General features: G+C 42.8%; 1 protein-coding gene across 2 annotated transcripts; it reads right to left on the bottom strand.

The window, feature by feature from the left end:
- Positions 1-3,367: 3,367 nt before the first annotated feature.
- CDK1 (cyclin dependent kinase 1) lies at positions 3,368-12,517 on the bottom strand. Of its 2 annotated transcripts, none has more exons than XM_059476850.1 (8): positions 12,422-12,517; positions 11,502-11,552; positions 9,958-10,114; positions 8,776-8,899; positions 8,225-8,395; positions 7,512-7,675; positions 7,246-7,387; positions 3,368-4,242 (listed from the first exon to the last, which is right to left on the bottom strand). In XM_059476850.1, the coding sequence occupies exons 2-8, from the start codon at positions 11,536-11,538 to the stop codon at positions 4,129-4,131; spliced, it is 909 nt and encodes a 302-aa protein (XP_059332833.1). In that variant the 5' UTR covers positions 11,539-11,552; positions 12,422-12,517; the 3' UTR covers positions 3,368-4,128. The 2 variants fall into 2 exon arrangements, with proteins under 2 accessions (XP_059332833.1, XP_059332832.1); XM_059476849.1 differs by lacking the exon at positions 12,422-12,517 and adding an exon at positions 11,693-11,712.
- Between the last annotated feature and the right edge of the window lie 262 nt (positions 12,518-12,779).

Below are 12,779 nucleotides of genomic sequence, written 5' to 3'. Positions count from 1 at the left end.
CTAGTTTAACCAGTTAAATCCTTCCTGATCCCCTCAGGGGTCTGAGGAGTGCCAGGCCCAGCAGGGAGCTGCTCACAGCACATCCACTGAGAGAACCTGCAGGGGAAAGGACTGAGCTCTCCTGTCATCCCCCCATGCCAGCAACTGGGAGCATCTCAGAGCCCTGCTCTTGTGTGAAGGAGTCAGGATGGGACCCCCTCAGGTGTTAGATCATCCTCCTGGAATGCAAGACATGCAGAGCCAGCCCTTGGCTGGGCTGTGATGTTCTTCCTCTAACCACTGGCAAGGGGAAAGGCCTTAAAAAAAGTTCATCTGTGATGCCTCTTATGGTAATAGATGAGATAAGAGGAGAAAAATAGCACTGAAGGGTAACTGGAAATGGCTGTGAGGACTGTTGAGGATAAAGGCACAAAATCTCTCCTTTTTTACACAAAAAACCCCACCTGCTTCTGAAAGACCAGCAATTGGCAGGAAAAGTGATGGGTAATGTGTCTTGTGCAAAGAAATGCAGAAGATGGAGAGCAAATGAAAAGGAGGGAAGGTGTTGTAGCACTGCTGGGTTAGAAGGGCCCATGGGCCTTGCTCAGCAAGTCCAAGCTGTCATGGAAAAATTACATTCCTCGGGCCCAAGGGTCCATGCTGGAAATTACCCAGATCCCTGGGTTTGGCTCTCAGTCAAACACTTGGCCTTGCATTTGGCCAGGTATTTTGTGAGTTGTATGCAGGCTTTTTTAATAATTCAATTGGTTGTCACTTAAAATAGTTGGGGAAAAATATTTTTTTTAAAAGTCCCCTCCCAACAGTCTAATCTAAACCCTTCAGAGGTCAGTAGAAAAGTTTTCATTAAATTCAAGGAACTGAATATTACTATTGCTATAAAGCCACTAATTATTCCCCAGGGCATAATGTCTGTCACTTCAGCAATTTGGAGAGACCAGCTCTCACCTCCAATTCTTCCATTAAAGGCAGCCAGCCACCTGTACTGGAGATACATGTTTGAGATCACTCAATTAATCTGTTAGCAGTAGCATCAATAGCCTGCTATTGATTCAAACACAACAAGAATTTATTGAAATAGCCAGGTAGAAGTAAAATATGCCCAACAACAGAGGAGAACACCCAGTACCCTGCTGACATTTACACATGAGGAGACAATGCTTTATAGGGGAATATAGTGGAACAAAATCAAAAGCCATTACTTGGAATGAGCCATTGATGCAGCAGATGTAAACCAGAGCCGCTGGTGGTCAAAGCAATGGGAAATTCTGAGATTGCTCCATAAATTGATGCAGCTTGTCAGAAATAAGGCAAGGAGCTTGGTGGAGAAGAAATAGTCAGGCTTAATGAAAGTAGGGCCTGTAGATCAGTGTTTCCTTATTCCCACTCAGTCTTTAGAAACCCAATATAAAATAAAATCAAACAGAGGCAGTGGTAGTGCTGTGCCTTTCTGCAAGTCTGTGGGCACCAAGAAGGAAATAATGCTGGTCAAACCTGGCTGTTCAGAAGTAACCCAGATACCAACATGGGAACACTGGGAAGTTCCCAGTCATTTGCTGCTTTAAGGTAATTTTAAGTGTACCAAATGCAATTGGACTGAGTAGGTGTCTTTTCTGAGTCAGCAGATGTATTACCCATGCCTTCTGGACCAATATAAAATTTACACCTACCCCACACTTCAGCCTGCTAGCACTCAGCAACTTAAAAAAACCTAACCCACTGCCAAAACCCATTTGATCCTGTGTAAAATCCTATTATTGTATACACAAAAGTTTTTCACCTACATTACTTTTTAATGGCATGAAGGACAAGCAAGTGAAGTCAAACACCAAGTTAAGTTTATCACTTTCAGCTGGGGTTTACTTGTGCTCTAGTAGAAAACAAGATACTGAGCAGCCATAGTACCAGAGGCAATATTGGTACATCACATTATAGAACTTCATTTTAGACAGGAGCACATTGCTCTTAAATAAAGTAATTAAATCCTCAGTTCTTACAACATTCAGAAGAAAGCTTCTGCAATAGGTATCAATAAATAGGTCTGCTGATCACCCACAGGGGATTAAATCCCCAAAGTGCAGAGTATGCCAAGTTTTCACTGGAATAAAACTGAGTTTTAGGTGGCCAAAGCTTGAAGATCACAAACCTTCCACATGCTGAGTGCAGGCAGCAGGGCAGATGATGTTATTTTCAGTAAGGGAAGTGATTTGCCTCACTGCTAAGTTTTCCTCATTGATGACAGTGGAGCCGTGCCAGTGAGTCAGGTGTCTCAGTGACACTCAGCACCTGATCTCACTGAGGCACAGATAGACAGTGTTGTGTTCCCCTGGCCCTCCCCTTTCTAGGAGCACTATAATAGCTCCTTCAGAGCTACACTGATGTCACAGCAGCTGTTACAGTGCCTGGATAAACAAGAAAGATTGCAGACTTGAAGTTATTGTTTGAAAAGCTCACTTTTGAAATTTTAGTACTTAAGTTGTTAGTTAAGATAGGCTAAAGCATTCCCTGTATCACATTAAGCTGAGACAGACACCAGTTACTTACAAAACAAAAATAAGGCTTTACCAGTACTGCAACAAAATATTTAGTTTGCCCAGCTGAAGTTTTTTTCCACACAGTCTGGTCTATCCCCTAGCTTCTGATTTTTAATGCAGTTACTGGCAGGTTCCTCTTTTTCTACACCAAGGTAACCAATTAGCAGCAACAATTACAAACCTCTTGGCCTGTAAAGCCTGTATCAAGTTACTGCATGCAAATGGAGACAAATTAGGTCCCACTTTGTCTTGAAATTGCATCCTTTCACTGGTGTTAACAGAAAGGAACCAGCCATCACAATCTTCTCCCCCACTGCCTTCAATATAAGTAACTTACCTGTATGACTTCAAAACTCCTCTCCTCCTCAGTGCTCTGCTATCAAATGATCCCATTAAGCCAAGTAAGCCAAGTTTCCAGTATTTCTGGAGATTAAGAAGCACTTTGCAGAGAACAGTGCTAACAGCCCAAGTGTATTTATCTCTCACCATGCTGCTTGTTAACAAAAGTTAGGTTAACACTTTCAGCTACTCATGGACACAACAAACATGTGATGAACTGGATGGATGTCATCACCTCCACTGCTTTTAGTGTCCAGTCAGCAGCTGTAGGAGAGCTCCTACAAACCTCATTGCTTATAGAGTTCATATCAGAGCTTTCAGACACCTGATTTAGAAATGTAAATATTTCAATACTATTGCCCACTGTGCTGCAAGCCTTGGCCTCAGCCAGCAAAGAAAGGAGCACAACAGTGCCTAAGATGTAAACCCCATCCCTCCTGATGTGTCTAAAGGCCAACAATGAAGGTAGGAATTGGAAACTAACACACAATCCAGTATTAGTACACACCTTTAAACTTTATTTGAACTTTTAACAATATTCTCACCTGTTCAATTAAATGCCAGGGAGCTTAAAAAAGCTTCTGCTTTAATTATGAAAAAGTCTGGAGCCATGTGGCATCTCAGTTTATGATTACAATTACTAGGAGTTCACAACAGCCAACATCTTGGTGAATTCTTGGGCCTCCAAGACAATAACAAAAACATAGAGCAAGGGAATTATCTCAAATAATGATTTGCAGCTGCCTTGAAAAACTCAAAATCAGTTTGGCCATCCACACTTTTTAAGCTGCTGTTCTTCAGCATATCTCAGTGTCCTTTCACACATCAGTTGCCATGCTCAAGTAAAACTGTAACTGACACAACACTGAAACAACTCAAACTCAAGAATTTCCTATCATGTCAGGAACAACCATTTACAAGTTTGGGTTAGCACCTTTTTTAGCCAAGTGGTACCTTTCCAGTGCATTCCAAAGAAAACAAGTGTCCTTCTGTAGAGCAGCTGTGGCCTGGAAATAAGTTCAGTCCTTCACTGGGGTTAAAGCTTTATTTATAGAAAGGTGACTGCATTAATTGCAGCAATATTTGCATTGGATTTGAACTCAGCACTAACAGGTTAATATTTACATTTAGGTAACACTTAAACCGAAACAAACAGAATACAGCCAATCTTAAGAGCAGAAAGACAGACATACAAATGACAGACTGAAGAGTAAAAGTAATCACAGTTATTTCACTCTGGATGATTTAGTCTGAAGGCCTATTTCTTAATCAGATTAGCAGGAAGAGTGGATTTGTCCAAATCATCAAAATATGGATGGTTCAAGGCCATTTTGCCAGAAATCCTTTTTGCAGGATCATAAATTAACATTTTCTGGAAGAAAAAAAACAAAATCACATTTACTTCCTCATGAAATGTGAGCTAAAATCATGTTAAATACATATAATAATAATAACAACAACAACTACTATAAAGACAGTTCCCCCTTTGTTCTGTGCTCTCCTAGTTGGAGAGGTTATTTCCCCTACAAGTCAGTAGCAGTGTGTAGTACCTCAGAAGATGAAGAATCCCCTGTTCAATAACCAAGTACCACATCCACTAAATCCAGAACCAGGCAACCAAGCAGCAATAATTGTCTCAGCTTCTTACTGAGGGAAATTAATAAGCTTTAGGCTGGTAAAGCCCTAAATGTTTACAAGGACAAGTGGTCAGACACTTGTTTGTTGCTGACATTGAACAAAGTGATGTCAAATGGCTTCTGCTCAGGTTGGTGACTTTACAATTTAAAATAAGAGAATGCTCACTCAGTTTCAAAATCCAAATTGGAAAGTAGATGACAAGCAGGTAGAACTGAAGAAAACAGTTAACACTTGAGTCTCTTTGCAATAAAATATTTCAGTTGAATACCTCAAAGGTGATGAGAGCAAAAAGAGGGGATGTCACAGCCATTAAAATAACCCTCAGAAGTTTCTAAAACAGGAGGAAATTGGTTTTCCTAGCCATTAAAAAAAAGTATCTGTAGCTTATACAAGGGGTCAAAACAGGAATGAAGCAGTTTTTTACTAGACCCAACATGAGCAAAGCCTTTTTATTTCTCCTTACTAAAGGACAGACAGACCATTTCAAATTCAAGTAATAAGGATTCCACCAGCTGCCTCTCCCCTGTCTGCACAATAAATTTGTTTTCCAGAACAAAACTTAACCAGTCTTACTCTGCCCAGTATTCAGTCTTGACATTTAATTATCTTTACACTTCATTCTACAGGGAGTCTTCCAGGTTGATTTAAACCACTGAATTTGCATTTATATTCTCTGAACTTCTGCCAAATACAATGCTGCCTCTAGATTTAACCTTGCATGCCCAATTTTACTTTGTGGCAGGTTCCCATTACCTATACCTAGAACAGTGTCCTGTAGTTAATTCTGATATCAAAGTTTCTCTCAAAATTGGCTCAAAGAGGGGAATTTCTCTGAAGAGATGCTGTGACACTGAGACTACAGCACCACAACTGATGGAGCAAGTGAAGGAAACCTCTCTGAGCAGTCTGGAACATTAGTTTTCCCTGGTACCTACTGTCCTGATAATTCAAAGCTTTTGAGGATAGCCATCAAGTGCTTTGAAATGCTGGCCATAGAAGTCATTTAGCTTATGAAGGTCTTAAACTCACAACCTCACTCATGCAATCTGAATTACACATGTTTGTGTTAAGACATTGTCAAAGACAGCTCCTTTACATACATCTGCAATAGTCTATTGAAAAAAAATTAAACATTGAAACATTTTCATTGATAAATCTGAGCTTGTGCTCTAGAACAAACTATTTAGTTTTGTTGCCTTTAAAGTTATATTATGGGTTTAAAAGACTTTAAAGTGCCATAGGAAACTTAAAGGTATTCCAGTCAGGAATACCACTGTCACCACACACTAATAGGAAACTAAAATGTTAACATTAAGGCAGAAGTGTACAAGACTTTAGAGAACTTAATATGCTTTGAGACTAGAATTACGTGAACACCATAAAGAATTCGTACTTTTTTTAAACTTTATTAGCAGCAGCCCCAACCACTGGTTTCACAGAGTGATGCCCAACCTAAGCTCAGATGAGCCCTTGCAGGTCCTTTTCATGCAGCTGTTTCAACAAGATTCTCCTGCCTGTTCCTTTCATTTTAGTTTGTAAATACAGTCAGCAATAATTCTATTTCAAACTGATTTAATAAAGATGCTGTCAGGAGTTGTATCTCTTTAAGACAGCTGTGCTACAAGGTTCAGAGCTATCCAGGACAACTGCATGTTCAACAAATGCTCAGGCTGTCAGCGTGAACTGGGGCTGTCCCCCAAGAAAAACTGAGAAATTGTGATCACTTGAGCTTTTTGGGTAACAGTGCTTCATTCAGAGCATTCTGCCATATTCCCAAAATGGGTGATGAACTGCTCTGTGAGTGCTCACAGCCATGAGCCAGGTACACAGCTACTGCTGTGCAAGGGGGTTCTGAAGTGTCAGCTTGCCTTGAGACACACAGAGCACCCAACCCACAGCCCCATCTGTAGGTCTGCACTGTACAAATGTAGCTTTAGAACAGCTAAGGTACATTATTATACCTCAGGACATGTAAGAGTACACCTAAGATGTGACCTAAATTAGCCCTCAGTGGCAGCACATGAGCTGGAGAGCACTAAATGGAAAAGCCTGATGAAGAGCTTGCCAATTAAAAGCCTGGTGTGGTGGTTTAACTGCCTGGCCACAGAACTAAAGGAAACTCACACAGACACAAAAGATACCAATTAAAAGTTAATACACCACAGGCAAAAATATTTAGCTCCAAATTTAAGGACAATTGAGACAGACACTACAGACAGACTTGAACTAAGTTTCTTGTCTCAGCTAATCAATACATTCAGCTATTTCTATCCTTGTATTCAGTTAAGACCATCATGAAAGTTTAACCAAGATGAGCCCACCAAGCTTAATTCACACGCTACCACAAAATAGACAATTCCAACTGGTTCAGCAGTCACACAGCCACATCACAACTGGTGCTGGAAGAAAGGTGACAGCTACTTTATGGGCAGAAGCCTTCACTTAAACCTCTTTGTAAAGACTCATCCTCACTTTCAAGTTATACGTGGCTTATTATTATAAAAAAGCTGAGGCATAATTGCTTCAAGTGAAAAACAGTCTGGTATCACTTGTGAAAGGAATTAATGTCACACAAGGTGTGAGTTGTACAAGAAGGAAGGCTGATACCACTGCAGATAGCTTGAAGATGTCCATATTTTCCTCCCAGCTATGACTGATGAGTACAGCTTTGTGTATTCTGGAGTATTTCAAACAGCCCACTCAGGTTTTAATCAGCAGTTTAGGACAGACTACTTACAGCCAGCAGATCAAGTCCATCTTTATCCAAGTTTTTGACATGTGTTTCAAGACTGACAGGTTTCCATTTTGGGAATGTGTTTTTATAGTCTTGCAGGGATTCCACCTCAGGCCATACCTCGTTGTTGGGGGTCCCTAAAGCTCTGTGCAAGCATAAGCAAAACATTAGCAATTTAGTCTGAAATCTATGTGCTATTACACTTTTAAATACACACAACTGTTGTGTGGTGCCACACAGGCAGCAAGCAAAGGGTCAGCCTTACATACCTGAAGATTCTGAAGATCTGGTCAATCTCTGAATCCCCATGGAAAAGTGGCTTTTTAGTTGCCAGCTCAGCAAATATGGTTCCTATGCTCCAGATATCTACAGGGGTAGAGTAACGAGCAGATCCCAGCAGCACTTCTGGAGATCTGTACCACAGTGTCACTACCTGTGGAACAAGGGAAGGTTAAGTTTGTGGAATCAGCTCCTTTAATTGACTGCAAGATCAATGGTTCATTTGTTATTAAGCAGCATGCAGTTTTTTGCCAAAAATAGCCAGTACTATAAGTTTTAGTGGAAGTGTAACAATAGTTTCAAACTTCATTTGTAGACAAACCAACTCCACTGCAGTAGCTTCTACTTCAAGAAAAGCAGCTGCCTGCACAACTTCCCTAAGAGCAGGAATCCTTTGGCACCCAGTCACAAAACCCCTCAAACCCAAGTGCTGTGCAGAGCAAAAATGCCTTTATTACACAGCAAGCAACAAGTTTGAGTCCATCTGACTCACTCTGAGTGGGATTTATAAAATGTTTTGGAACCTTAGCGTGAAACCACAGTCAAAGAACTGGAAAATTGTTTTGGAAAACAAAACCTAACTTTTTTATAGTTTTGTTAGCTTATGGCTTGAAAAAACTTTCTTTTTAGCTGTTTCAGAATGAGTTCTTAGCAGAGAGCACATGCACACTATCCAAACCACCAGAGGTATGTCCCAACTCACTTCATGGGTGTAGACCCGCACTGGGATTCCAAAGGCTCGGGCCAATCCAAAGTCTGCCAGTTTAATCACTCCCTTGTCATCTATCAGGAGGTTCTGAGGTTTCAAGTCTCTGTGCAGAACTCTTCTTGAGTGGCAGAAGACAATGCCTTGCAAAATTTGGTACAGATAACTCTAGAAAGGATGAGGTGGCAGGAAAGAAAGAAAGTAGTTACCTTTAGTACATGTCAGTGTCCTGCAACACAAAGGTGTTCCCTTCATTAGCTCTCCCCACAGCAGCAGGAAATGGAGATCCAAAGCATTGCAGATACTAAGTTAATATCAATCAAAAAGCTACACAAATTAAAATTAGTTTAAGACAGTTTAATCTCAGTAATTAAAAGATTTTCAAGTGGCATTTGAAAGCAAAACTCACATTCCTCTTATTATCTACTGTTACTTATTTAACCTTTCATTTCTGCTCAAGGAGTTAATTATACTGAAAGTAAGAGCTGCTTATGGCTTAGTAGGTCATCATGAAATTCCCTCTTGGGTTAAGAAATTGTCCGCATTACCTTGACACGTGAACGCTCCAGATACTGGCCAGATGGAATACTATCCAAATATTTCTTGAGATCCATGGAAAGGAATTCAAAGACAAGGTACAGTCTCGAATCCTGCATGAGAACATCCTGAAGACTAAAAATTGAGTATACAATTACTTCCACTGCAAAATACATGAACTCCCATTTCCTTTCTCAACAGGGATACAAGCTGATATTTCCAGGTTTCTATTGTGGAAGTCTTAAAAGTCTTCAAACAACTTAGTGAGTTATACTGTCACCTGGATAATCAAGTATAGCTGAAATAGTGTCAAACTAAGATAAAAGCCTATAAGCTTCCTCTTAAACTTATGTTCTCTCAAATCAGACACAGAAGTCTTTCAGACACAGAAAAAATACTTTTGCCATTAAAAAACCCCACCTGTGGGTGTTGGTGCCTAGCTTCTTAGAGGCTGGCCTGTCACAGCAGAGCCTGAATTATTGGGAACTTAAGGGAATATTTAATAGGAATCCAACAGACACAGCAGGATTTGCACACATTTTTAAGTATCTCCATCATCCTGATTGGAGCGGAAGGGTTCCTAAACCCAAACATGCACACATTGAGACACTACCTGGTTGGAACCTGGCCAGTTTAAAAGCACATTAAAAATCAAGTACTTTGCTGCATCAAAGAGCAAGCAAATATGCTGTGGGAAGACAAAGGCTGCAATCATTTTTACATGTCAGACAGTCACTGATGGAAGTTTCACCCATAGCTCAGGTGTGCCAGCTATGACAGCATCAAAACACATCTAAATTTCTGCTCCAGAACAGCAGGGAGAACATCACAACACTGAAGTCAAACAGTATTCCAAGGTGGTAAATAAATTTCTGAGTCTGCCTTAAGTAAGAGCTACAGCCAGTTTTCATGAGGTATGCTGCCTCCATTCTCACAATAACCTCTCTGAAAAGAATTTACATAAATTTGTAAATTAACAAAAAGTAGTTAGAGTCCTAGAACAAAAAGAGGCAGCATGAGGAAGGCTTATTAGAAAACTGGCATAAATATGGAGTTTAAAATATTTGCTGCAAAGCAGATACTGTATTAAGCAGAGAGGTTCTCATCTCACTAGAGGAGTGGAAAAATAATTTATGATCTGATGGGAGCTAGTGCCCCTCCAAGAGTTTAGCTAAATAGCAGTATATGCATACCAGACTATATTGGGATGATTCAGCTCTTTTAATAAAGAAATTTCTCGGATAGCAGTGCTTGGAACACCTTCCTCCTCACTTTCTAGGCGTATTTTCTTCATTGCAACCACCTGGCCTGTGGTTTTGTGACGACCTTTATACACAACACCATAGGTACCTGAACAAAAAGACAGTGAAACAAATATAGAAGTACCAGCTTCAGGTACAAATAAGTTATTGCAAACTGGAGGTGCTAACATAGGTAAAATCCTTACAAATGGAGTATTTGTTCAGATTACAAAGTACTACCTTAGCTGTAGAGTTAAACTGAGCAATATTTTTGTTTGTTTAAAGAAGGCTACCCATGAAGTGTAGCATTTGTTAGGACAGGTACTTAGAAGCCTAAGTGTGAAAGGTGACTATTTGGAAGATGTAGTTATAAAATCAGGTACTATTCCAGTTTCAAGTTGATTAACTTCCAGGCAAGATCATTAGAAAGGATTATGATTTTGCCATTGATACATCATATTAAAATGCTAAAGGTTTAGCTGTAAAGGGAAGTAGTGCTCCTTCTGCAGTCTGAGATCCAGCCATCCGTGGGTGTGAGCTGTAGAAATACCTCTGGCTCAATGCTCAGTGCAGGAGAGAGCCTAGTGCTGAGGGTCTCAGCAGAAGCTGAAACTGGAACCAAGAGTAAATCTCAAATCAATCCATCTTAATTATCAGTGCTCACAGAAGTAGAACCCTCAAACCAAGACATCATAAGCCTTCTCTTTTTACCCTTCTTGAAGCGTTAATCCCTCACATGAAGCCCAAACTAGTTTATTTCAGAAAGATTCAGGCACAAGGCTTTGGTTACAAAGCTTTGTTACAAGATCCAAGCACACCTTTTGCTATTGCCTCGGAGTGGGCAATCTCAGAGCAATGTACTTTAAACTCTCAATTTATAAAAAACAGAATTCTACAGTGATCACAGACTGGATTTCCAATAACAGGAAGGTTGTGACCAGCACCTGCATTGAAGCCATCTTCTTAGTGCCTCAATGTGAAGCAATTGTTAAAAAATCACTTCTCCACAGAGCTTTGCTATCTTGCTTTCCTCTGACACATGCCCTGCCTGTATATAATCAGAGCAGAACAATCCAGAAAACACTACTCCCTACCAGAGCTCCAAGCAAAACAACATTGCACAACTTCAGGGGCAACTGGTAAGTTTATAGTCAGAGAAATGGGGGAGCTTCCTAAGCTGTAAGCTGCTTTCAGGACTCAGAACATGTTTTTTCTTCCATCTGGAGAAATGTTACAGCATTAGCCATCAAAATGAAGGCAGACACTTTTCAACACTGGTCAGTTGTTTTTAAAAAGACCATGTCACTTTCAAAAAAAGGGGCAGGCTGAAAGCTTTTACAGATATACATAGCTACCACAGTAATTAAGCCACAGGCTTATTTAGCCACTTGGTGAATCTCAGCGTGTCCTGTAACAGGCAGAGTGCACAGATCTTCTGGGACACTTCATAGCTCAAACTGTGGAGCATTTCAAAGCTCACTGTTCCCCATACTTACCTTCCCCAATCTTCTCTATTTTCGTGTAATCGTCCATTGCTGTGGTTATCTCTGAAAAGGACGGGAAAAAAGAAACAGAAAATGAGGGTCAACAGTTGCTGTCCTGAACACAGACAAGTCATTGAACCTGTGCCAAGTCTTTAGAAGCGAGTAGTGCCTCACGTAATTAAGATGTAATGTGAAACACTTACTGCTCTCATCAACAGGAACACTGAACATATTTATTGCAAATTCCAGCTAGAAAAACTACACCCCAAGGTACGAAAGGGCAATAACTTCAAGCAGAAAAAAAAAAATTAAAAATCTTCGGAGAAAACTTTTCCAGGGGACTGATAAACGTGCGCCCTACTCATAATTTTTACCTAACTACTCGCTTAAGAGGAACGAGTTAGAAACAGATAAAAAAAAATTAGCTAGAAACGGACAGGAATGCTCCTATGCAAAACTGCGGAACCGGGTGTGAGCCACGCCAGGGGACACGGGCCCAGGGTGTCACCGCGCGGCGGGAGGCGACAGCCGGGACCGGCACTCCGCACCTCCCCCGCTGCTCCGGACCGGCACCAGCTCCGGCTCCGGGGGGCCACGGACACCGAATCACCTCCGGCTCCGGGGGGGAGGAGGGGGTCACGGACACCGAGCAGAGCCCGGTTACCGCCGGCTCCGTGCGGCTGCTGGCTCCGGGCAGGCCGCGCTCGGTGCAGCCCAGCCCCCGTCGCGCTCCCGCCGCCCCGAGGCGCTCCCCCGCTCCCGGGCCGTCTCTCCGGGGCGTTCCCCGCCGCGCACCGGGCCGGGTCGGTCCGGGCGGCCGCGCTGTGCCCCGGGCTGGGGAGCGGGACCCCGCGCGGGCTCGGGAGCGCGCATCCCTCCGCCCCGGCCGCCCCCGGCCGCGCGCGCCAACGGCCCCGCCGCGCGCCCCTCACCTGCGGAGCCGCCGCGCGCGCGCGCCGCACGAGCCGCCGCCGCTCAGGCACGTCCGCAGCACCGCGCGGAGCAGGGGCGGGGCCGCCGCGCATTCGAACCGGCCGCCTGCCGCGCTCCGCCAATGGCGCCGCGCCGGGCCCGTTCAAAGCGGCCAATCAGCGCGCTCCGCGCCAAAGCGAGGCCCAAAGGGCGGCTTTCGGCTCCGCCAGGGGAGGGAGGGGGAAATAGAGAAATGCTGCGCGGGCGGGCGCGGCAAGCTAAGGGTATACCGGACGTCTCCTTGGTTTGCCGTCACCGCGAGTGGAGGCAGTCTGGCAGGGCGGGTGGGTCGTTCCGCGTAGCCCTCAGCCGGTGACA

The sequence above is a fragment of the Ammospiza nelsoni genome, chromosome 8 (genome assembly GCF_027579445.1).
Source record: "Ammospiza nelsoni isolate bAmmNel1 chromosome 8, bAmmNel1.pri, whole genome shotgun sequence".
NCBI classification, from domain to species: Eukaryota; Metazoa; Chordata; class Aves; order Passeriformes; family Passerellidae; genus Ammospiza; species Ammospiza nelsoni.
The sequence above is the reverse complement of the archived record's forward strand: the minus strand, read 5'-3'. Positions and strand labels throughout refer to the sequence as shown.